At 42.7% G+C, this 27,162-nt stretch overlaps 1 protein-coding gene across 1 annotated transcript; it reads left to right on the plus strand.

The window, feature by feature from the left end:
- Positions 1-1,045: 1,045 nt before the first annotated feature.
- On the plus strand, positions 1,046-22,748 carry tmt1a.1 (thiol methyltransferase 1A, tandem duplicate 1). Its single transcript, XM_084317803.1, has 2 exons — positions 1,046-1,571; positions 21,965-22,748. Exons 1-2 carry the CDS (start codon positions 1,077-1,079, stop codon positions 22,196-22,198), a joined length of 729 nt encoding a protein of 242 aa, XP_084173929.1. The 5' UTR covers positions 1,046-1,076; the 3' UTR covers positions 22,199-22,748.
- Positions 22,749-27,162: the final 4,414 nt, after the last annotated feature.

Raw genomic sequence — 27,162 nt, forward strand, 5'->3', positions numbered from 1 at the left:
TAAGCCCTGTGACAATCTACCCCTAGTCCTGGTCCCTGCCAAACCTTCAGTGGGTAATGTTGTTGGTCAAATAATGTAGGAAGAGAAGAGCAAATATGCAACAGAGACACGGTTGGGGAAACTCCAGGCTTTTTTTTTTTTTTTTTTTATTGCAAAACAGAAATTATTAAAAGTCAGTACTCAACACATAATGCATAATGAAACTAACAGTCAAGGTGGCTAAAATTACATGCAAGTACAGAAACAAGAAGGCTATTTTTTGAAAATTATTAATTTTTACCAAATTAGATTCAAATGTATTGTCATTATACAGTACGAAAATAAGTCGGCATCTAACCAGAGTGTAAATGTAACAGTAAAGTGTAATAGCAATATACATGTACAAGTGATTAAACTGTGGTATATAAACGAGCACTACTGAGTAATAATGCTAATAAGATGTATATGTACAGTGTTATAGTATTATTTATTATGTACAGTGATACAGGTATAAAAGCACTATGGTAAGTAAGTCATACTGGCCAGCGGTATAAGTATAACTGAATGAATGAAAACTTTATTTAACAGATTGCAGAATGGGAACAATACAGTACGGCTCAATACACACACTTGTTAAGGGGATACAGACCAGAGAAAGACGTTTGTCTTGTTTACATCAGGGTCCCCCATTTTCATTTCATATTGACATTTATGACATACTCAACATACATGACATTTATGGCATAGGGACATATAGGTATTTAGTACTGATACATTTGTGACATATACTCGTAGATCCTGACAAAGTATACATATGATGGGGAGGGGACTGTACACTAGGAGGGGCACCTAATGCTAACTAACTAGTAAGATATTAAGGGATATAATATACAGACATAGAATACAGGTCTCGTATTCCTTAGGTAGAAATGGGTGGGATTTTCACCTGTGCAATGGCGACATCAACAGGTGATTCCGGAACCGGGATAAATAAATAGCGGCCATGGCCAGAGAGGCTGGACCTAAGGTTCCTCTGGCCACACGACGCAGCCGCCACTGTCTTCCATCCCGCACGCCGCCACGACCAGGAGGCGAAAATGGCTCTTGTTATGCATTTTCTGACGTTGTTGGTAACGGTGGTAACTTCACCCCTTCAACTGTTGAAAGTGGTGGGCGTGTACCAGATATACAAGCGTTTCTTCCCGTTACTTATTTACAAAATATCTGCGGCGTATAACAAGAAAATGCGCGACAAAAAGAAGGATCTGTTCAGCAGCCTCTCGGAGTTCAGCGAATCCGGTGGACCGCTCAACATCTTGGAAATCGGCTGTGGCAGCGGGGCCAATTTCGAGTTCTACCCGTCCGGATGCAATGTCATCTGCACCGACCCGAACCCTCACTTCCAGAAATACCTAGAGAAGAGCTTGGCCGACAACGACCACCTGACATTCGAGCGGTTCGTGGTCGCGAAGGGAGAGGACATGGGGCTGATCGAGGACGGGTCTGTGGACGTCGTGGTCTGCACACTGGTGCTCTGCTCCGTCAACAACGTCCCGAAGACTCTGCAGGAAGCGCACCGCATATTGCGGCCTGTGAGTAGCCCTGCCACACACAGCCCCCACGCAGTAGCTCTCACACACCCATGCACTTGTAGAGAAATAAACGTGATTATATGATAATTTTCTCACAATCATTTCAAACCTGTATTTCACTCAAGACACCGGGGTTACCCACATTTGCAGCGACGACTAGCTTACGAAACAAGACACCGTTAACAGTAGATTCATAATATAGGCACAACAAATGAGAATAAACAATAAAGACAGGTAAAAGTCGACACGGTGGTTGGAGAGCATACTTTTAAATGCAGCAAAACAAGAAGGTAGAATCTTCAGTCAGTTGGAGGGCATTCAAAAAGCAGTTTTACCACCTAGTTCAACATTGTACCATCCCCACACGAAAATGTAACGCACTGACGTTTGTTAAAGAGACCACTGTTACAAAATCATAAACAACTCAGAGGTGATGGATTGCCTACAGAAAGTAGCAGCTGTCTGTACCTACGTATAAGTCAAGTGAAGTTCACGCACGTGTGTGTGAACCCAGCATTCACTTGGCTCCCCTGGAGTGGGCGTTAACCTTTCTGGTGTGTCTGTCAACTCAGCATTTAAATTCCTTGCCCGTTATAGGGAGGTGTAGTGGTTACGTCATTTTAGTTTTTTCCTGTTCCACCCTCTGTTCCACTTAATGTATTTCCCCATTGACCATTTCTAAATCGGCTCGTTTTAGATAAATAAAGCATTAACGTTGGCATGGTGTACCTTTCTGTGCGTATTTATCCACAATCTATAGCTCAACATGAAAATATTCGCAATTAATCGTAAATGTAGCAAAATAACAACGTTTATGCTTTCGTTCGCTGGGAAACTACACTGCAATTTGGCGCTGCTGAGTGACGTCACCACAGCGTAGCCTCCTGCCCAGTGGTGCAGTCGTAATATGGGAACTGGTAACACGCCACGCCACGTGCACGCGCGCGCGGGTACGTGCATGCGCACAGAACTGATTTATACACACACACGCACACACACAAGCGCATATACGCAAGTGCAATCTTTCTATCATACAAGCTCTTCTTGCTCTCTATTTGTGTGAATGTGCGCGTGGAAAGCTGGCGCGCAGCACAGACGCTTGATTCAATATCATAAGCAGGTAGACCCCCATCACGAATTCCGAGCCACATTAGTATTCACCTCCACTGCCTGTGTCACACAGAATGAAGGGGGAGATGCATTCAGATAGCCAACACCCAGACACTTATACCTGCGCTTTTTGTTATGTAAAACGGTGGCCGGGTACTTTAGTCACAACAAATGGATACAGCGCATTTTTGTGTGCGCGTACACATCCGTGCGCGATCGCGCGTACTTCTGCCTCAGTGATCTGGTAACACGGCGTGTAACCGCGTGTGACCACGACTGCACCACTGCTCCTGCCTGTAGTCACAGACCTAAGATCAGATTTCCCTTACATTCCATAAGCTTAACAATTCATACAATGGGAAAATAACTGACCCTGAATCTGTGGCTAGTATCTCTCTGGTGATCATAACCATTCATCTCTAAAGCCAACCACCATTTTTAAAAGCAACAATCACGTTACCATATTTGTATTTATATTTTAAATCGTATAACGTTATTTCGCTGCATATTAAATCACTAGCTATTAGCTATTAGATATTAGCTATCGTGGTATCAACGGGCCGTGACGTGTAGCTAGCTAGCTTGCTAGCCGGCATGATGCGTGTGCAGTGCTTGCCCCACAGGTCTGAGAAGAGGACCTGCACATTTTACTCGTTCCCGAAACTCCTCTACATGCCCCGATTTAAAATGGTTCACGACAGTAGACATAATGCTAACGTCTAGTACGTTTAGCTGGGTAACGTTAACGTTAGCTACTAAGCTAGCTTGGTATCAGCTGGCCGTGATGGGGATTAGGCGACAGTCTAACAGGATGCGGCTGCCTACTGGTAAATGTAGTTCTTTTTTACGACAAATTAAAAACCTTATAACTACTTTTGTTTCAACCAAAAATGCTTAAACAATCATGTTAGTGGTAGAAGGGAACTCATTTTGTGCAAAAATGGAAAGCTTGCCAATGTTCATGCGGCAGAATTGTTACAATAGCCGATAATCCATTTTCCCAATGATAAATCCCTATACGGGTGGAACAACCAGTGACGTCAGACTACACCTCCCTATTGGCAAGCCCTATGACACTTATTGGCAATTTGAAACGTTTAAAGCAGACATGTTTCCACACCGTGGGACAAAGTTCACGCATGCCTCTTTTGAAGTATTTGATGAAGTCAGTGGTTAATCAGCCTACAGCCGTTCCAGCATGACACCACAGCCATTCAAGGTGCATGTGGCACAAAGTTCAAAAGCTAATATAACAACTGATGATTAAGTTCAAAGTCAATTGGCCTGAATGATGTAACCATTCCATACAGTGCTGCACAGATAGAGGTATTAGGCCTAACCTTCGTACTGTCTTTCACTATGTACTTTTCTACTATGTCTATACTACTATACTATGAACTGATACTATGTCTATACTACTATATACTAACTATGTATATACTATGTACTATGCTACTATATATACTACTATATACTATGATATTATGTCTATACTACTACTATCTATTATGTACTACATGCATACTACTATCTACTATGTACTATGTCTATACTATGTACTATGATACTATGTCTATACTACTAATGAATGAATGAATGAATTTATTTATTCACACACACGATATATTACATGTACATATCTTCATGTGAAAACAACAACGACGCAATTGTGTGCATGTGCCAGGTCTCCCAAGAAGCTATTAAAAGCTTTTGGAGGGAGCTTGATCACAAAAAATAAACAAACAAAAACATACAACGTGGGTAGGCTTACACACCTACCTACTAACTGACAACATAGATACATAAATACAGATAAATAAATACTATGCTACTATGTCTGTCTATACTACTATGCTACTATGTCTATACTACTATCTACTATGATACTATGTCTATACTACTATACTATGTACTATGATTTATGATACTATGTCTAATAGGCTTGGGCGGTATCCTTTTTTTCACACCGGCAAACCTTTATGATATAATACCCCGGTGCACGGTATTTGACGGTATGACTTTCATTTTCATCAGCGGGGGGGGGGGGGGGGGGGGGGAGACCCGTTGTTACCAAGTAAACAAATCATCGTCAGCTCTCAGAATGGTAGTCCCGCACCGGTAGAAGCCTGCACCGTTTTAGCGTTAGCATCTAGCCATGGCAGACTATTTGATTCCTTAAGGGCTAGAAATTGCCTGGGTTTTGGTGATATGCTCCCGTTGTTTGGCTACTTCTATGTGCAGTGAAAACTACTCGAATGCTTTATAGCCTAGTCATTGATTTAGTTCAGGGTAATCTAAGATTAGCCGCAGAGCTAACGCTAGTTAACGTGAGCTAACGCTAGTTATTAAAGCTCAGTATCTCACAGAGAGAGATAAACAGCTGACAGCAGATAGTACAGGACGGTACAAATACAATAAAAAGGCGGGTGGGGGCTGTTGTGTAAACCTTGTACTCTTTAGTTCACATATAATAAGAGACGGATTATTTGCTTGCTCCACCAGTGCTCCACTCCACAACAACACACACCAACTCTCGTCACAACGCTTTACGGTATTTTCACAGCACTGTCGCAACATTACCGTAAAACGTGAACACCGTTGTGACCCACTCGCTCCACTAGAGCGGTCTCGCCCTCTGCTGGCGCGTGTGTGCACTACACTCCGTGTGTGCACTACACTCAAAACTCCCGTTTCACTGTTATAGAAACTGAAGCGCATCTGTGATTTTGACGGTGACGGACGGTATTGATTTTCAATACCGTTGGTATCTCTAAATACCCCGGTATACCTTAATACCGTCATACCGCCCAAGCCTAATGTCTAATACTACCTACTAGGGCTGCAACTAATGACTAATTTGGTAGTCGACTAATCTGTCGATTATTTTTTCGATTAGTCGACTAATCGAAAACCAATGTAAACAACAACAAACCAAAAAAAAAAAAAAATGATTTTTTTTTTTTTTTTTTTATTATTACCTATCTTTGTGAAAGTGGCTTCTCAGCTCTGGTCCAGCTGAAGACAAAGCGGAGGAACAGATTGGACATTGAGCATGACCTCAGAGTTGCTTGTCTACCATCACCCCAGACTTTGAGACTCTTGTCAGGACCAAACAACAACATCATAACATGATGATCCCATAGCAAATTAAAATAATGACTCATGAAACATTTGAATTTGGATCTTTAAGCCACTTTAAATGAAAATTTATTTGAAGAACAATACAGCAATCACTCATAACAAGATAAATAAATTAAATAATACAAATTAAAGTGGAAGTGTACTTTAAATAACTTTTGTTTGCTGTGTGTGAGAGGAGTCCGTGTGTGTGTGTCTTACTCTGATCGCTGTGTGAGTGAGAGGAGTGTGTGTACTGTGTAATTTGTGTGTGTGTCTTACTCTGATCGCTGTGTGAGTGAGAGGTGTGTACTGTGTAATTTGTGTATGTGTGTGTGTCTTACTCTGATCGCTGTGTGTGAGTGAGAGGAGTGTGAATGTGTGTGTGTCTTACTCTGATCGCTGTGTGTGAGAGAGAGGAGTGTGAATGTGTGTGTGTCTTACTCTGATCGCTGTGTGAGTGAGAGGAGTGTGTATGTGTGTGTGTCTTACTCTGATCGCTGTGTGTGAGTGAGAGGAGTGTGTATGTGTGTGTCTTACTCTGATCGCTGTGTGTGAGTGAGAGGAGTATGTGTGTAATGTATTGTGTGTCTAGTCTGATCATCATATCCTGCAGGGGAACAATGTTTTCAATGTCCAAAATTTGCTATGGGATCATCATGTTATGATGTTGTCTGGAACCCTGAGAAGCCACTCTCACAAAGATAGGTAGTGCACAAAAAAAAAAAAAAAAAAAAAATGTAAATGACTAATCGACGCAACAATTTCTCGTCAACGATTTTTTATAATCAACGTCGTCGATTATGTCGACTAATCGTTGCAGCCCTACTACCTACTATGCTACAGTCAGGTCCATTAATGTTCGGACAGTGACACAATTTTCACAATTTTGGCGCTACACCACAATGGACTTGAAATGAAACATTTCGATTTACATCAAAATCAGGTGAACAGTGGAATGACCCTGGAACAGTTTAGGAACAGGAACAGTTTATACATTATACTAGGGCTGTCAGTTTATCGCGTTAATTAGATTAATTAATTACACAGCAAATTATCGCGTTATGAAAATTAACTCAAAATTAATTACAAAAAAGAATTTTATATTTTTATTTTTTTTATAATATATATTTTTTTATCTCATTCATTCCATAATAATGTAGAATACACATTTACAGACTTTTTTTTAATATGGTCCATTTGCATGTTCTTGGTATCTGATTCTAGGGACATCTATGGATCTCAGGGAATGTATTCCCAGTGTCAGAAATACTGTGGGCTAGATCCACAAAGAATGGATTGCACGGTGCAAGTTGCACCCTTACTTACAATTCATTATGAATTGAAAATAGGGGACCCTGATGTAAACAAGACAAAAGTCTTTCTCTGGTCTGCATCCCCTTAACACTTGCCAGTGACGTGTATTGTCGTCTTATCATGCCCCCCGTTGAGTGCCGACGACGTTTGATTTTTTTATTAGCGATCTGAATTCATATTTCATCAACCGAGTCTCCCGTTGGTACAGCAGACCCTCTAGGAGCTCAGATGGGAAAATACCGCCCCCTATCGTCTATCCCTGTGTAACTGCAGGCCATTCGATTATACTGGGAGATCCCTGTGGGGGGAGCCTACTGGCACCATTATGCTGGCGATGGATCTGATGATGAGGGAAGTGATCGCGAGTTGGAAAGCAGCATGGAATATATATTTACAGCAGCCAATAATCAATCAATAAACGCGATCGATATTTGGAATGGCGATCAGGAATTGGAATAATATTTTTGGAGAACATCTGATCTAAGGTAAGGAGTCTATGTTACCAGTTTTAGGATAATCAGAGCTGTATTCACTGAGATATCAGCATGTGCCATGTGTGTGTGTGTGTGATGTTGAGGAAATGAGAGAATAGATTTTCAGCCCGCTTCTATAGCGTGCATAAGTACACATATACTATCGATAATCTAGCATTTATTTGAAATCGATTCATAAATAGGCCGACAAATGACAACGTGTCTAGTGTATTCGAGAATATTCCAATAAATGCCGTTTATGGGGAAATCTTTCAATTTTCCGTTTTCGAGAGAACGATAGCTTTTCGAAATGCTAAATGCTATTTTCCCTAACGGGGTTGCACTTCCGCGTTCGGTTTGCGCAATCTGATTGGCCACTGACGTTTCTGGTCATGTGACATGTGCGCCAATCGTGTGACGCCTGTTTCTATCACCGGTTAAGCTTAGGCACTCTTTCGAAGTTGGTTAAGGTTAGAGTTTGTCTTAGAGCAGGGCGATAGAACACCAGCCCTGATTCCAAACTCTAACCGTAACCAACTTCGAAAGAGTCGCCTAAGTAGGGCTGGGCGATATGGCCAAAAATGATATAGATATTTTTACATTTCCTCTAAATCACTTAAAAATGCTTGATTTAACCCTTTGATGCATACAGTCACGCCAATATGATGATTATAATAAGTCCCTGCAACATATGTTTGCATTATTAAACCATGAAGATGCTTTAAAAAATAATGTAATGAAAATGTACTAAGACACACTAATAAAAAAATTATATACATCTAAGACAATTTATATAAAAACTCTTGGGTGCCTAAGACTTTTACACAGTACTACTGTGTTTTCTATCCACTTTAGCCAAACACACACACATATATATATATATATGTATATATATACACACCCTACTGTGACAAAATAATAATCACACACAAAGGTATAATGGCTTATAGCAGACTTAATGATTTTAGAATATTTCAGATAATGAAATTAAATGTTTATATCATCAACTATCCAGTTAGTATTTATACTGTCTGTAACGTTTGGCTACTTTAAATCATTGAATGTAGAGAGAGAGCGAGAGAGAGAGAGAGAGAGAGGGGACGAGAATGAACAAGAGAGCCAGCCCCCCCCCCCCTTGGGGTTTGTTCTAGGTTCGCGTTTTGATCGTCTGCCGTAGGTGATAACGTCACACTCGAATGTAAACAGGAAGAGATGGAGATGGAGACACACGGAGATGGAAATTGAATGATATACAGAAACGAATAACTAATAAATATGAAGTTATGTTTAAACTGCTGTTGTCAAGCGTTGTCAATATAACCCACCCCATTTCCTCACGAATGGAACTAGTCTTGTGGAGTCCGCTTTGACCGTTTACCAGGGTTAGCAGCTATCGCTAGTTAGCTTAGCATAATCCTAATGGATACCTTGGTTAGCAGCTACCGTTAGCTCATTGCTCGTGTCAATTAAATTACATGTTATTAAAGGTCCGCGCTGGTCTGTCTAATGAAATTACAACCGCAACATTATATCGCACTGTACAGCCCTGACTACACTAACGTTAGCCTATAGCTCCGCCGTCCCTTCTCGAGGAAAGCACTGCGAGTGTCTCTCGGCCGCGGGCGGCGCCATATAAACTAAATACTCGATGTTCGCGATATAGTACAGTACTACATCTCGGGTAGAACAATCCGCGATACATAGAGTATACTCGATATATCGCCCACCCCTACGCCTAAGCTTAACCAGTGATAAACTAGGCGTTAGGTAGTTTGCAGGCTGTTCGAGGCGGAAATAGGCGCAGAAACAGGCGTCACACGATTGGCGCACATGTCACATGACCAGAAACGTCAGTGGCCAATCAGATCGCGCAAACCGAACGTGGAAGTGCAACCCCGTTAGGGAAAATATTCACGCGCCCCGATCACGTTTTTTGCCACCGATCGTCTATGAGCCATATCGGCCGATACCGATCGTTTTTGGTTTTATATAAAAAATTAAAAATAAATGTAAATATATACTTTATTTTTATTTTTATAAAATATATATATTATATAATCATACTTGTAGTTGTATTATCTGCGAGACATCGCCACCACGCAACAAGTCAAAATGCTTGCTATCTGCAAACAGCTCCACTGTCTGTGTGTATACTCTGCTTTGGTCAAATCACATTCAGCATGCCCTCAGCTAGCCCCTTTCGTGACTGCGATGTGCAAGCCAGGGGCTCGACTACGCATCGAATCAATGTTATAAAAGACATTGATATCAGGAGCTATCTGTAGCTACTGCTAGCCGGCTAGATAACGTTAAGACAACGCCTCAGTGAACTATTTAGTTTACTGGGACATTTCATTTAAACAGTGAGCTAACGTGAGCTAACGTTAGCTACCGAGCTAACGGAGGTATCATGCACTACTAGACTATTGCTGGAGCATTTGTTGATATCAGGAGCTATCTGTAGCTACTGCTAGCCGGCTAGATAACGTTAGACAACGCCTCAGTGAACTATTTAGTTTACTGGGACATTTCATTTAAACAGTGAGCTAACGTGAGCTAACGTTGGCTACCGAGCTAACGGAGGTATCATGCACTCGACTATTGCTGGAGCATTTGTTGATATCAGGAGCTATCAGTAGCTAGCCAGCTAGATAACGTTAGACAATGCCTCATGTATTAAACTAAAAGTGAATAGTTGACTGGGTCATTTTGTTTAAACAGTAACGATAGCTAGGTAGCTAATGTTAGCTCACAGAGGTCTCATGCACTAGACTAGAGCAGACTAGGAGCCTCTGTTGACACAGGTTTGGGAGGGGCAGGAGGAGGGGGAGGGACAGTGCGCTGCAGCTCTGTGTGCCTGAGAGAGAAGTCAGCGAGTGAGAACTCCGCTAAGAATTGGATCATGTTTTTCGATCGGTTTTCACGATCGGCGAAAATAAAGCATTATCGGAATTCACCTATCTCATATTTATACTGAATATCGGCCGATACCGATCGCTGGCCGATCGATCGGGGCATCCCTAATGATTATAGAATAGAATATCAGGCATAAAATGGTTATGCGATTAAAATGCGATTAATTCGATTAATTAATTACAAATCTTGTAATTAATTAGATACATTTTTTTAAACGCCTGACAGCACTACATTATACATATACCAAAAGTAATTGGGCAATTGGCTGCTAAGCTGTTCCATCTCCATAAAACAGGGACATGTCAAAATTGCGAGAGTGACCCCCCCCCCCCCCCCCCCCCCCCCCCCCCCCTGCACAAAAAAGGCAGCAAATTACCTCCATCTCGAAAGTCATGGACATTTTTTTACTACAAACAGGTCGAAAAGTACCTTGTGAAAAAAAATCTAATCTACGAATTCCAATCTGGCTTCAGAACATCCCACTCCACTGACACATGCCTTCTCTGCGGGCAAATACTTCGGCATGGTCATTCTGGACCTCCAAAAGGCTTTCGACACCGTCAATCACTCCATTCTGATTGACAAGCTAAAAGCAATTGGTTTTGATAGTCTATCAGTGAGCTGGATGCAATCCTACCTGGAGGGGAGAGAACAGATGGTGGAGGTAAACGGTACACTATCCCCCCCCCCCCCTCCCAGTGAGCTGTGGTGTTCCACTAGGAAGCATACTAGAACCGTTACTGTTCCTAATTTATGCAAATTACATGTCATCAGCTTGTGACTGCAACTTGTTCCTGTTCGCGGACGACTCAGCCCTACTGGTCTCTGACAGGAACAAGTTGCAGGTTGAAAAAGCCCTCAGCTCTGAACTTGGCAGAATCTGCACCTGGCTCGCTGATAACAGTAGACTATCATATCGCAACAGCGATAGCCTGTGTGGAAAAAATATTCGCGTGTGGAGTGAATCTGGGCCACTTGGTAGTTGTAGTCTATTGTGCGATTAAAGACCATGTCCCTGTCTGCGTCTATACATCCAACACCAAATCCCATAATTCCTAGCGAACAATCTAAACAAAACTGAATGTGAACTTCCTTTCAATAAGTTTAAGCCGCTAATTTTGCTCTGCAAGAAGAACGGAGTGGATATCAGTCCATCTTATGACAACCATGTCCGATGTGGAGAGATGATAAGATGATGATGATTGACGTGATGATGTGATGATTGATTGACGGGGACACGGACACTTCTAACGTTCAGGTTCAGCCATGCGACGGTTCCCCGTATTTGAAATGAAAGTGGCTTGCAACTATACTGCTGGTAAAATCACTGTTTATTTCTCATTTTGCATAGTATTATATTCCACTTCTATAAACAATCAAAGTCCTACCGTAAGAGCCTCATACGGGTCAATTAAACCTTTTTGATTAGTCTTTCCTTCGAGCTAAGTTGGACTGAACATTTCACTGTCAAAAGCGCAAATGTAAATAAGGTTGCGTCGCAACACGGTTTTCAAAATAAAGGCCACATATACAAATACCTCTCAATTCTTATAAAAAAATTTCCCGGATATACATAACCATTAATTGGCATAGATCTCTATAAACAGCCCAACACATTGATCACTTTAGGCACACACTGAAACCAGTAACATCACAAATATGAAGCAGGTAATTACCCATAAAAATAATAAACCTTTCATGGGGTTATTTACAATAATAATAATTCATTTGATTTCTAAAGCACTTTTCATTGTGAAACAAATGTATGCAGAGTTTCTTGTCCTCCTGATTAACACATTGACGACCACGGCTTGCAGTGTAATATATGGCTGGAGGACAACGCTTTGTCAACAAACCGATGTACTTTCTAACAGCTATATATATACTTTATAGTATTGCTATCTGTCCATTCTCATTGTCACTTGAGTGCATAAACCGTGCCTTCATAATGGCTTAAAGAAAATAAAAATCCATCGGTTGGTTGTCATTTTATAGCGCCGTGAATATTAGGGGTGGGACAATACATCGATCCAGATCGATATATCGATCTATTATCAATAATCAAATAGGATCGACGCAACGTAAAAAGATCGATTCATATTGCGATACTCTTATTTTGAAAATCCCCGCGAGTCATATCCGCCGGCGCCCAGTATTGTGAAACTCCGTGTAGACATTACAGCAGTGTTTGCGTCTGCTGTAAAGCACTCAGAGCGTCTATTTTGCGAGCCGATATAAGTCTGTGCAGTTTTTTCCCCGCAACGGGTCAAATGCATCTAACAGGCGTTGCATCGTCGCCATTCCTTTATGCCAACGTCGCGTTAAATATCTAAATGAACGTCGCGTTGGCTGCTTAAAAGCTAAGCAGCTAACCGTGAGAGAGAACAGGAGAGTGGAGAGGGGACTTGGAAGGAGGAGGGGTGGGGGCTGTGGGGGGACTGTGTGTGTGTGTGTGTGTGTCTGTGTGTGTCTGTGTGTGTGTTAAAGCTCAATATATAAAAACAAAAGTGAACAGGAGGTCTATTTGTATTAAAAACAATAGATTGTTTTTCATTTAAATGTCTGGAAGAGCTCAAAAATAAATACATCAATTGATATTTCCGTAGCCTTTTTTTAGTTGATCTAAATGTGACTGATTGTGTTAAATGGGCACATAATATCGCCTCATATCGATCGCAGGCACCTGAATTGAATCGTATCGTATCGTATCGTGGCAGATTTTGTGATATCGGCAAATATCGTATCGTTGTCCAAAGAATCGATATCGTATCGTATCGTGATGAAACTGGTGATTCCCACCCCTAGTGAATATAAGGTTTATCGCAGTTTTCGCCTCGTCTTTTTTCTGGGGAGCTAGATAATAGGCTAAAGGCTAGTCACGTTATATCAAACGCCATTTCTGCTGTATATATACGAATGAAATAAAACAAACTGCGTAGCATCCGGACTATTACAGAGCATCTATGGATGAAATGGGGGCGGCGGGGGACGCCGATTACTATTATTGATTAGCAATATAATGTGCGTTCAAGTAGCCATTTTCACTGATCGATCACGTTGCGTTTTAAAACAATGTCCAATCCAGCTGTAATTTGGGGGAATAGTATCCTACCGTCAGCCCATGTGATCGCCGGCAGCATTTCGTCATTAGTCATCGGAATCTGGTAGATCGATATGTCCATTGGCTGATCATAAATCCCATTATTCCAGGCTGAAATCTGCGTTCGGTAACGGGATAAAAGATGGAGTATGTTCGGCTGGGATCGAGGCTCATATGAAACGCCCACAGACAGTAAACATTTTTTTTCAATCGCCCTCAATGATACTGCAGTGGAGCGATGGCGCCCCTAAGCGGATCTGGCCGGTATTGCATGTTTTGAAATTCAAATATGCGGGTAGGTCCAGCAAGTCGATCGGGGACGTTAATAGCGTTATTAATATGGAATAAAACAATAACAACCGTGTTACGGTCCACAACGCATGGCACCGTAACACGTATAAACTCGTGGCTGGTCCTTAAAGTGTTAATGCAATGGTGTGTGTGTTGTGGTGATCTCATTCAAGGAGCACTACACAAGCGCGCGCGCGCACACACACACACACACAGTTTGTTGTTTTTGTTCTATTAGTGATTTACACACTTTCTCAGTTGGTTCATTATAAAAGATACAAACCTGAAAACAAACGCACTTAAATGTTAAATAAAAGGACCACAGTAATGAGGCAGGAGGAACATATTTTTTTAATAATGGTAAAATTGTTATTTAAAAATGTTTCCCTAAAAATATTAAATATTAAAATATAAAAAATGTGCCCCTAAAAAATATTCAAGTGTGCCCCTAGTGAAAAAGCTTAGCGTACAGCCCTGTCAATGTAATCAAAAAAATCAACCAACGAACAAGATTCTTGTACCGGATCTCCTCTCTGGTAAACAAGAATACCCCGAAGACTCTAACAGGAGCACTCATTCAAGGGTACTACAACTATGCTTGCACCTCATGGTACCAAAGCACCTCAAAGGCACTAAAAACAAGATTACAAACAGGGCTGGGTGATATGGCCAAAAACGTTATTGCGATAAAATTATAAAATTATTTTCATACAACTCGATATCGATAATTATCGTCGATATAATGTCTGTCAAGTTTAATTAACTTCTTATGCCCGGCGCCGATGGACGGGCTATTAATAGACTTGTTTTGCTGCTGCGAATGTCTCGAGTTGATGTCGTCATCAGTCCGCGCACGTTAGCAGTTAGCCAGAGCAAGCGGTGTATCCCATGACAATGTACTAAATATGACCCTAAAATACTCCGTTCCGCCCCAATACATTGCAACGACGTCCACCGCATACCCAACACTACTCTAACCGTGGCCTCAGAATTCAACGCCACACACCCACTCGGCACGTAAACTATAAAATAGCGCCGTGCAAGCTAATTATCCTAGCCAGCCTTGTTCCCAATGTACTAAATATCACCCTAAAATACTCGGTTCCGCCCCAATACATTGCAACGACGTCCACCGTATACCCCACACTACTATAACCGTGGCCTCAGAATTCATGCCACACACCCACTCGGCACGTAAACTATAAAATAGCGCCATGCAAGCTAATTATCCTAGCCAGCCTTGTTTACTACTTGAGTCCTACCTCTCTACCCAGAGGTGCACAGCGGGTCTCCTTCCGCTGTCGGCCATCTCCTTCACTGATTGGTTGTTAGTGCGTGTGCTCATATCCAAGCTTGGAAAATCGATATATCGAAACTTTGCGACCACGTTTCATGTTTATTTCGAGGAAATAATTTATTGCGATAGTTATCGTTTTATCGCCCAGCCCTAATTACAAACATCACAAAACTAACTGGTCAGACTACTGCTTGACCTTACTCCTAGAACCCACCTCACCCCTGCCCATTTTGACAACCTAGGATGGCTTAGAGTAGACGACAGAGTACAGCAACTTGCAATGGGCCTGGACTACAAGATACACTACACCACTAAGGTACCCATGTACATGTCGAAAAAAGGTCAGTGAATACCACAACCACAACACCAGAGGGAGATCCACAAATCATGTTCAACCCAGATTCGGCTCAAACAAGGGACTAAACACATTTCGCAATTATGCCACATCAATGTGGAATGCCCTACCCACAGCCCTAAAATAATGTGAATCCCTACCCACCTTCAAAACCGCTCTCAAAGAGCACCTACGAGAGGCTACAATTAGAAACTGGCCCCTGTAAATATCCAAAATATCCAACCCCCCCCCCCCCCCCCCCCCTCCAATGTACAGTTTCTTCCCACTCAAATGTATATACTCTCTTTTAGAAACTCTGTCTCTTAAACAGTACTGTATATTTGTATATCTTGTATGTCAGAAATGTTTGGATGTAACAGTACTGTTTATCTGTATGTCGTGTATGTCATAAATGTTACGATGAATTGAAAATGGTGGACACTGATGTAAACAAGACGAAAGTCTTTCTCTGGTCTGCATCCCCTTAACAATTGTGTGTATTGAGCCGCACTGTATTGTACCCATTCTGCAATCTGTTAATAAAGTTTTCAATCAATCAATCAATCAGGTGTCTATGTTATTCGCTCATTATTTCATTTACAAGGAGCAGATAAAGGGTCTAGAGTTCATTTCATCAAGTGTGGTATTTTGCATTTGGAATCTGTTGCTGTCAACTCAATGAGGTCCAAAGAGCTGTTACTATTAGTTAAGCAAGCAGTGAAGAATCTAGATATATACTGTTCAGGTAAAGTAATACTTAACACATTGGACGCCAGACCCGAGATAAGTCAGGTTAACTCGCCATCGCTTGGGCGCCAAACCCGAGAAAAGTCGGGTTTTCTATCGTTATTTCTTTTATTCGATATTCCCATTCATAATCCATAGAGGGAGCCTGTGTTATCATTGGGGATGAGTCTGAGATCGCAACCGTCCAATGCCGCCTTGCGGCCGGTATTGCACATCCTTTGAAACCCTCTGGCTTGGCCTGTGTGTCGATCTAAAAAGTCCGGTCTGGGTCTTCCTAGTCGGGCAGGAGTAGCGTTTATAACACATGGATTGAGGATAATCAAGCACTCCCGGTTCATGTTCTTTGGTGGATTATGTTGGCAACACGATTGACATCAGTACTTGGAATGGCGATCAGATAATTGGAATATTCTTTTTGGAGCTCATCCTAGTCAAGGTAAGGGCTATATGGTATCAATCTTGCGTTGATCGAAGAATCCCTTCCCCGCGATCGGAGCGTATGTGTGTAATATACTGTGTAACGTATTCCGTTGGTGACGATCGAAGCATAGAAACCCCCACCCCCACCCTTTCACGCATGCATGATGAAACATAATACCGATAATATAGCGTTCATTTCAGATTGATTGTTGATCCAGGCGAGGAACGCCACGGTTTCTAGTGAAATGCACTAAACGCTGCATAGCGGCGTTTCCTGGGATTAGACAGAATTACTCTAAAACTATACTCATATTCACCACGGTATAAAACGGGAATGTATGGATGAAATATTTTTATCTTTTTCACAAATTGAACGATAGATACTCGATGTCAAATGAGCAATAGTTTTATATCCATAGCTATGATATTTCATATAGTTTTAGCCCTGCAAACACAGCCATGTATCCCTATTCTTTAAAGCGCTGGCATTCTTACCACACGGCCCACAGCGACCTCTGGTGCTATAGATAACATTCAGCCGCTAGATGTCGTTTATCCAATCAGGTGCATTCCACGTGGCCCGTGGGGAAATGGGAAGTAGGGAGGGGATACATGCACGCAACATGTAAACAACACACATTAATGTTGGACCTGCAAATATTTTTTAAATGAGGAATTAATTAATCAATAATGTTTTTGGGGGGGGAAGCGATTTTATTCCACACCTTTCTAAAAGCTCTGTGGATGTATTATTAATATTATACTTTTTTTAATGATTACTCTACATAACATTTTTATATTTACAACACCTTTTTAAAGATTTTGACAATATCAGTAGTGAAACAGTGCATCCCTATGGCCTTTAAAGCGAAATTTCACTGTCCTATATATATCCTGTGCCGTCAACCAAAGCCTGGCGATCTTGACCTCATCAAGCTGTGATACGTCTGGATAAATGCAACTAATAATAGCCCTGGCAACTAATAGTAACAAGCCCAAGGCCTCGGTTTGTTTGCACATATTGGTAGGGTGTGGCACTGGACATAATAGTGGACAGTGGATGAGACAGGATGACACAGTGGACAATGGACAGTGTATGAGACACTACAGGATGACACAGTGGAGAATGGATAGTGTATGAGACAGGATGCATGTGGATTATAACTACAGTCCCACTACACCACAATTCCTGCCTCAACAAGCATAATAGACTTGCAATTGCTGGATAATGCAGTTGCTGTCCAATTTCCCAAACACTTACAGTAGCATTTCATTAGGAAATAACTTAAAATTTCACAAAGTTGATAAGTGATGTATTTGAACTCTTTAGAAACAATTTACTGCATGTTTTCCGCTTTGTTTTGCACAGACCTTATTTTTGGTAGGTTTTGCATATTTAGGAGAGCGCCCCAAATGGTGGAAATGCTCATTTTGAAAGCCCACAAAATCTGACTTGTATCCAGGTCGAGGGCATCTCACGGCTTGAACACTTTGGTTTAGCTTTTTTGCCCAGATGCTATTTGGCACGTGGAGAGAGGAAATATTTACAGAAACAGCGGCTCCACCAACAGCTCGCCGATCTCATCGACGGATCCTTTGCTTGTGCTGTGCAACTGCCGCCCACAGCGCTGCGTTGCTCTCTGCTTACCTGTCACCTGTGGCAGCAGGGAAAGAGTCGCTCAACTGTGAGGACATGGATAATCTGGCTATGGCTTCCAACGCCATTCTCCACCTCACACAGGCTCTCTGGCTGTCACTGCCAGCAGGGTGATGTCCTTTTCCACCCTCAGTAGCGACATATCTGGCTGTCTTAAAGGAACACGCCAACATTTTGGGAAATTAGCTTACCGTCTTCTCCAGAGAGACAAGAAGATGGATACCAGTTTCCTCTCTGTGCGTTCAGTAGAAAGCTATCTGGATGCACGTTAGCCTAGCTTAGCACAATGAATGGAAGCGGACATGGCCGGTTAGCCTTCGGGAGAGGTGTTACAGTAGTTGGACAATGCCTAGGCTAACCGGCCATTTCCGCTTCCATTCATTGTGCTAAGCTAGGCTAACGTGCAGCCAGATAGCTTTCTACTGTTGGCGTGTTCTTTTAAGACCACCCTCTTTGAGCCCCAGAAAGCCCACTTCCTCCTTGGCCTCCACTTGGCCTCTTCAGAGCCCTTTTTGATGAGGTTGCATCAGCTTTCCAGTTTCCACACAGTGGAGGTGGAGAGATCCCGCACTGGGTTAAGGCTCTGCTAAGCTGGACTCTGATAACAGTCCCCTCTAAACACAGACATATCTCTGCCCCTGAGGTAACAGTCACCTCTAAACACAGACACGTTCGGTTGCTTCTTCCTCCCAGCTACCCCAGTGCAGGTAGCGCTGCCCATAGCGCTAGGCTGAGTCACAGCGCTACCCATAGCGCCAGGCTGAGTCACAGCGCTGCCCATAGCGCCAGGCTGAGTCACAGCGCTGCCCATAGCGCCAGGCTGAGTCACAGCGCTGCCCATAGCGCCAGGCTGAGTCACAGCGCTGCCCATAGCGCCAGGCTGAGTCACAGCACTGCCCATAGCGCCATTCTGAGTCACAGCACTGCCTGCGCTTGCTTCGGTTCTTACGATATCGGCTATTGTACCCTTGGGCTTACATACAGTTCACCCAAATGGTTCTCATGCAGACCATGCCCACTGTTTTCGTCTCTCACCACCCATAGTCAGTGGTCCTCCATCAGGCCCTGGCGAGAGCTGTGAGCCTTGTCACATTCACTCGGTACAGTTGGGGATACCTATGCCCACAGTGGTTGAACACCGGTTCCGCCATAGCCAGCCCGCTCTCCCTTTCCAGTCAGGTCCCTCATGAGTCATGAGTGATGCTGGTTCAGAACCAGCTCACAGCGGTAGGGACCTACACGTCTTACAACAAATTCATAGCCAGCCTTCCTCAACTAGAGTCCTGATTCTATACGGTATGGCAAGAAAAGTGCCACCTGTCAGAATAACTAGACGGAACGGTGAGACTGGGACACCCCCTGCAATTTTCAGCCCCCCCACCCCCTGTTCTCGGGTGAGAATCGAACACAACAGCGATCCCTTTCTACTGAGAGTCAGACGCTTCTATCCAAAGAAGTAATTTCCATTGTTCCTCCAAGAGGGCATCTACTCCAGGTATTTTTTGGTTCCCGTTCTGGATCAATCAGTGGCTCTGTCAAAAAGGGAGACAGGGTTCACATCTATAGACTTGAAAGATGCCTACCTTCATGTCCCCATCTTTCCACCCCACAGGACATCGCCTTCCAGGGGACTGCGAGAGGATCCCGTTCCCGTGTGTGGAAACGGCACTCGAACCGCTGTACCACCAGGGCATAACAATTCTATTCTATCTGGACAACATTTTGGTTCTCAGTCAGAGGAGACAGCAAAGGGCCTGGTGGAGCATCTGTCTTTGTTGGGCTTTGCCTTCAACTGGAAAAAGAGCACTCCTTTCCCCAGCCAACAGATGGCGTACTTGGGCATCGTACTGAACTCGGCCTCTATGATGGCCCCTATCTCCTCAACGTTAAGAGTTAAGAGGACATACTGTCATCCATACAGGGGTTTCAATCTTGCAGGACGGTTACCTGTCAGTGATGCACCTCCTTGACAGGATGTCGGCAGCCCACCCAGTGGTTCACTTGGGTCTGCTTCACATGCACAGTGCACATGTTAAAGAAGTGGTTTTCTCTTCTCAGAGTTGACCCAGTGCGGCAGAAAGGGAGACCTGGGTCACTGGAGGAGCCCCTAAATCTTGTTGAGGGGGGGGGTTCCCATGGGCAGCATCCTATCCCACGTGGTTTCACGGACGGCCTCAAGAGGGACATGGCAGTCACAGGCGATAGGGGGCAGGTGGACGGAGACCTCAATGTGCCAGAGCTCGGAGCAGTCCTGCTGGTGCTCAGTAGGGTTGCCACGGTGATGTGGAATTTCCCATGACTAATAAACTCATGATTGATCAGGGCTACGATCACGTATTAGTCCGATAGGGGTATTAGTCAGATATAATGTTACAAAGTATAACTCTAGTTATATGAATGCAGACAAATCATTCGGTTTCTGAAAAGAACTACGGAAAAGAGACTATATTAGCTGGGGGTGGGGGCATATCCCTGGTCTGTGATGATAGGTGCATTGGTAAATATTCGTTGAGCTATTGGTGCATGGAGCAGTCCAGTAGGTGAAGCAAGATGCTTTGCCTGCATTCATATAACCAGAGTTATACTTGATAACTATAATTTTCTGTGGTTGGTTAATTTGAACCATTTTAACCATTACATTACGATAGTGTTCGGAAACTATTGACTAAATCGGATCCAACAACAACGATCTTCTCCTATGTCTGATCACATGAGGGTCTTAAAATGAAAAGGTTTGGGAACCCCTGCCCTACTAAACCCTTTTTTAGATTTAGTAAACCAAAAACAGCCCCCGCCTATCAGCAACGGCGAGGTGGACAATTGGGACGGGGAAGCTCTTCCTCCAAAAGCGCTATATAAATGTAATGAATTATTATTATTATTACCACTTAGATGATGTGGTTCGTAATCGAGAGACGCTTCAAAGGCGTTGCCTTTTGATTTGTATTATTGGTGGGAATTTCCCACCCGCTAGTAGTAAATATATCACTGTTCAGGTGTAAAGTTCTTTTGGGATGTTTTCTCCGAATTCTACCTTGAAATTCTAAAACTCGAGAACTACTAGGGATGTCTGATCAGTGTGTCTCTCTTACCACCTAACCTACACGGGACTACAACGTATGATGCCAGTTAGGGTACCTTATGTATACTGCACCTGGCACCTGTGTATGTATACTTGTTTACTTTACTTACTCAGTATATATTCAGATCCTAAGTGTTTTATTGCCTATATTTATGTAATGTATAACATAACTGATGGGGCATACAGACGCTTATATTCAGAGTTAATTATATTGTTTACACTGCTTTATTTTTATTTTTACTACAATTGTATTGCCTATATTTATGTCTTCTACTATTACCATGCCCATACCTGTACCCCCCCCCCCCCTCCCCATGCTGCTATGACGCCCAAATTTCCCCAAGGGGATCAATAAAGGAATATCTTATCTTATAACTCTATAGGTTTCAATGACTGTGATATCATACACCTGCCGCTTAGAACAAAGACTTACGATCTTATTTGCTGTAGTTAATGTTTTAGTTTTAAAGTAAAGTTATAATGTTTCTGTGAGCGTCACGTTGTGACGTTACTATCGTTTGTTGTCCGACAGGGCGGAGCACTCTACTTCATGGAGCATGTTGTGGCGGATCCCTCCTCGTGGATCTACTTCTTTCAACATGTGTTCCAGCCCTTGTGGTACTACTTTGGAGACGGGTGCGAGGTGACCAGGGCGACCTGGAAGCATCTCGAGGCAGCCGGCTTCTCCGATCTCAAACTGAGACACATCGAAGCCCCGCTCAACTTCATGATCAAACCTCACATCCTGGGCTATGCTGTCAAATAGGTTTTCCCTAGTGGGCTTTGTGGTAGTGATGCCAATCCGCTGAATTGCCAAGCAGTTCCAACATAGGACTTTGTTGTTGCTTGTTGTATAGCCTAGTCTACCAAGCAACGTCCACAAAACCTGTGCGTTTGTGCCATACATAAATTTATATGTATTCCTGTTGCACTAACATCTTTGCTGTTGCCATTTCATTTATTTTATTCAAATTTCTTTTTAATAGCTGGAATGTTTGAGTTGTTACTTTTCATATTATAATGAAGTATTTCTCTGCAGTAAATTGTGATGCAGTGGTAACTGGATTGTAAATACATTTGTTATCACTGCTGAGTTTTCCCCACGTATGTACTATCAGAAACTCCAAATGTTGTTAATAATAATAATAAAGCCACTTTAGTAAGATGTCAAGCACAATTTCCATAGATGAACAGCCTGCAAGTGTATCACTGTGTTGCTGATTTTGAACAATTAAAGACCTAGATTATCTCATTTGATGGTCGTTGGATCATTTTTGTGGATTACACATGATGCTGGTTTCCCTAATTGTTTCCTGGTTGGAGCACATGGATGAGGGAGGATAGGAGAATATTTTACTGGATGTAAAATGCCACAGCTCACCACAGTGAGCTGTGGTGTTCCACAAGGAAGGACCTTGTGGACCGCTACTCTTCCTAATTTATGCAATGACATGTCGTCAGCCTGTGACTGCAACTTGTTCCTGTTTGCGGACGACTCAGCCCTGCTGGTCTCTGACAAGAACAAGTTGCAGGTTGAAAAAACCCTCAGCACGGAACTAGGCAAAATCTGCATATGGCTCGCTGATAACAAACTATCATTACACATGACATGGGCAAAACAGAGTCCATTCTCTTCGGTTCAAATAACAAACTCAGCAAGACCGACGGCTTCTCAGTTACAGTGGGTGACAATATTGTCACAAGGAAAGACGAAATTACCTACCTGGGTTCCATCCTAGAGGCAAATCTTTCCTGTGACAAAATGGCATCCAATGTAATAAAAAAAGTCAACCAACGAACTAGATTCTTGTACCGGATCTCCTCTCTGGTAAACAAGAATACCCTGAAGACTCTGGCAGGAGCACTCATTCAAGGGTACTATGGCGCTTAAAACAAAATTACAAACATCACAAAACAAACTGGTCAGACTACTACTTGACCTGAACCCCAGAACCCACCTCACCCCTGCCCACTTTGACAACCTAGGATGGCTTAGAGTAGACGACAGAGTACAGCAACTTGCAATGGGCCTGGTCTACAAGATACACTATACGACCGGGGTGCCCATGTACATGTCAAAATACTTCCCAAAGGTCAGTGAATACCACAACCACTACACCAGAGGAAGCTCAACAAATCATGTTAAACCCAGATTCTGCTCAAACAAGGGACTAAACACGTTTCGCAATTATGCCACAACAATGTGGAACGCCCTACCCAAAGCTGTAAAGGAATGTGAATCCCTGCCCACATTCAAAACCGCTCTTAAAGAGCACCTACGGGAGGCTGCAATTCGAAACTGGCCACCGTAAATGCCCAAAACCCCCACCACCTCCTAATAGACAGTCTCCTCCCCACCGCATGTATATATTCCCTCCCCGCCGTATGTATATTTCCCTCCCACCCCCTCCTAATGTACAGTCCCCTCCCCATCATATGTATATACTCTGTCAGGATCTAGGGGTAACAGTACTGTATATTTGAATACCGCTTATGTCACAAATGTATCAGTACTAAATACCTATATGTCCCTATGCCATAAATGTCATGTATGTTGTGTATGTCATAAATGTCTATATGAATTGAAAATGGGGGACCCTGATGGAAACAAGACAAACGTCTTTCTCAGGTCTGCATCCCCTTAACAATTGTATGTATTGAGCCGTACTGTATTGTACCCATTCTGCAATAAAGTTTTCATTCATTCATTCATGTATCGTTTGTCTGACTGGCCTGACCTAGATATACTTTCTTCCTACACAGCCTAATTGCGCCACCGTCAGGATAAAGACGGTACGGGCGCCAAGGCCTTTAGGTAATATTTTTATCTTATTCGAGCCTCACGATGGTCGGCCATAGACGGAAAGGAGCTATATTTTATACCTATATGTCCCGCCTCTGTGGTTAGTTACACTGTTGAGATAACTCTGCTGCACAAGGAAAATGAAGAATTGTCTCATGACTGTATGCACAATCGTTTCTTTGGAGATTACTCTGCCTTTGGAAGTTTGGGGGTGATGGACATAGATATATATATCTATGGTGATGGAGCCCGTGGGCTTGTATAGGATGTACAAACGTGTGTCCCCGTTACTTGCCTATAATAAAATGTTCATAGAATGACAACGCACGAGATGAAGAGAAACCTTTTCCGAAATGTTTGCAAATTTACAAACGCCGACGGTGGACTTCGACTACTTGAAATCGGCTATGGCAGCGGGGCGAACTTTAAAATCTACCCATATGCACCGACCCCAATTCGTATTTTGAGAAATATCTGCAGATGAGCATGGACGCAAACAACCACTTGACTCGTGAGAAGTTCCTAGTCGCCTCGGGAGATGACTTGGGGGACGTCGTGTACTCTGTACCCTGGTGCTGTGTTCCGTCAACAACGTGCAACTGGTACTCGAGGACGAGGAGTCTCGACGCATCCTAAAAAAGGGTGAGTCCTCGGTAAAAACAAGGATTCGCGTGTCAGTACCGTACCACTACCAGTAATTGAACTTCTATGTAGTTAACTACTCCCCAACAACACTGTCTGGAACATGAGGGGAAATGCATTCAAAACTAAATTGTTTATTTGATAGTATTTTGAGTATTCACTATTTGAATAGTAACGTGCTGAAAAGTAATTTTTCACTAATAGGGCATTCAAAACTTAATTTTTAATACCGTATTAACACTTTGGATGCCACGCCTCCCCGTCTCAAAACATGGTTGAATGCTACCACCCACTTCAATGATAGTGCTCTCATATTTGTGAACGCATAAACTATGTCTTAAATTATGGCTATGTGTCTAAAATGGCCATTGCTTATCAATGACTTGTTTGCAGTCAACATTGTCTAAACGGATTGTTTTTTAATCGGTTGATTTCCATTTTATACCATTTTGAAAAACCCTCATTTTCTTGAGTTTCAGGAAAATATAAAGATTCTGTGATAAACGCCCTTTACTGGAATATTCTGGAATACACAAAAAACGTAATTTTTCGGCCTATTTATGAAGTTTTCAAATGAACGCTAGATTATCGATAGTACATGTGTACTTATGCATGCTATATAAGCGGGCTGAAAAAACGATTCTCTCATTTCCTGATCAGCACACACATATGGCACACGCTGATATCTGTGAAAAAAGATCTGATTATCCTAAGACTGGTAAAATAGATTCCTTACCTCAGATCAGATGTTCTCCAAAAAGATTATTCCAATTCCTGATCGCCATTCCAAATATCGATCGCATTTATTGATCCAGCGCTGGGTACTGGAAATATGTATTCCACGCTGTTTTGCGGCTCGGCAATGACTTGGATCCTCTCGGATGCCTTGCCGGTAGGGATGCCCCGATCACGTTTTTTGCCACCGATCACCGATCGTCTATGAGCCATATCGGCCGATACCGATAAAACAACAAAAAAATTAAATATATATATATTTTTTTATAAAATATATATATTATATAATCATACTTGTAGTTGTATTATCTGCGAGACATCGCCACCACGCAACAAGTCAAAATGCTGGCTATCTGCAAACAGCTCCACTGTCTGTGTATACTCGAGTAGCCTCCAGCTGCAGCCAGGATTCTCCGGCGCTGCAGCTGAACCCTATTGGTATACTCTGCTTTGGTCAAATCACATTCAGCATGCCCTCAGCTAGCCCCTTTCGTGACTGCGATGCAAGCCAGGGGCTCGAATACGCATTGAATCAATGTTATAAGACATTGATATCAGGAGCTATCTGTAGCTACTGCTAGCCGGCTAGATAACGTTAAGACAACGCCTCAGTGAACTATTTAGTTTACTGGGACATTTCATTTAAACAGTGAGCTAACGTGAGCTACCTAGCTAACGGAGGTATCATGCACTCGACTATTGCTGGAGCATTTGTTGATATCAGGAGCTATCAGTAGCTAGCCAGCTAGATACTGTTGACTGGGTCATTTTGTTTAAACAGTAACGTTAGCTAGGTAGCAAATGTTAGCTCACAGAGGTTGCATGCACTAGACTAGAGCAGACTATTGCCGGAGCCTCTGTTGACACGGGTCTGGGAGGGGCAGTGCGCTGCAGCGCTGTGTGCCTGAGAGAGAAGTCAGCGAGTGAGAACTCCGCTAAGAATTGGATCATGGAGACAATAGGGGGTGGTATTTTCCCAATGGAGCTCAGAGTTTGCAGCACTAACGTGAGACTAGATGGATGAAATATGAATTCAAATCGCTAATAAAAAGAAAAAATGATATTTAGCGTCGCTGGCACTAATAATAATAATAATAATAATGGATTAAATTTGTACCGCGCTCTACATTCGTGAGAATCTCAGAGTGCTACAGGAGATAAAGACAAAAGTTAAATGAATAAAACAATTTAAAATGAATAAAAACAATTAAAAAGACTAACAACCAGTGAAATGGAAGAACCTAAGAGTAAAATAAAATAAAAATAATAGTAAAATGAATAGAAGTAAAAAGTAAAAGAAAATTCAGGCAAAAGCCTTGTTAAAACGAAATGTTTTTAGGCCCCTTTTAAAAACCTCGATGGATTGTGGTGCTCTCAGGTGGATGGGGAGAGCATTCCAAAGTCTGGGTGCGGCGGAGCAGAAGGCGCGATCACCCATGGAGTGCAGCTTAGTCCTGGGGGCTTTGAGGAGGTAGGCTGTGCCGGAGCGGAGGGAACGTGAGGAGGACTGGGGGGTGAGGAGTTCCTTGAGATAGGCAGGGGCACCACCG

The sequence above is a fragment of the Notolepis coatsorum genome (genome assembly GCF_963971535.1).
Source record: "Notolepis coatsorum genome assembly, chromosome: 6".
In the NCBI taxonomy this organism is placed as follows: domain Eukaryota; kingdom Metazoa; phylum Chordata; class Actinopteri; order Aulopiformes; family Paralepididae; genus Notolepis; species Notolepis coatsorum.

Excerpts from the sequence above, each read along its gene's own strand:
- tmt1a.1 (XM_084317803.1), top strand. The coding sequence starts at position 1,077 with ATGGCTCTTGTTATGCATTTTCTGACGTTGTTGGTAACGGTGGTAACT. Across the intron at positions 1,572-21,964 it reads CGCACCGCATATTGCGGCCT|GGCGGAGCACTCTACTTCAT; the intron begins GTGAGTAGCCCT and ends GTTGTCCGACAG.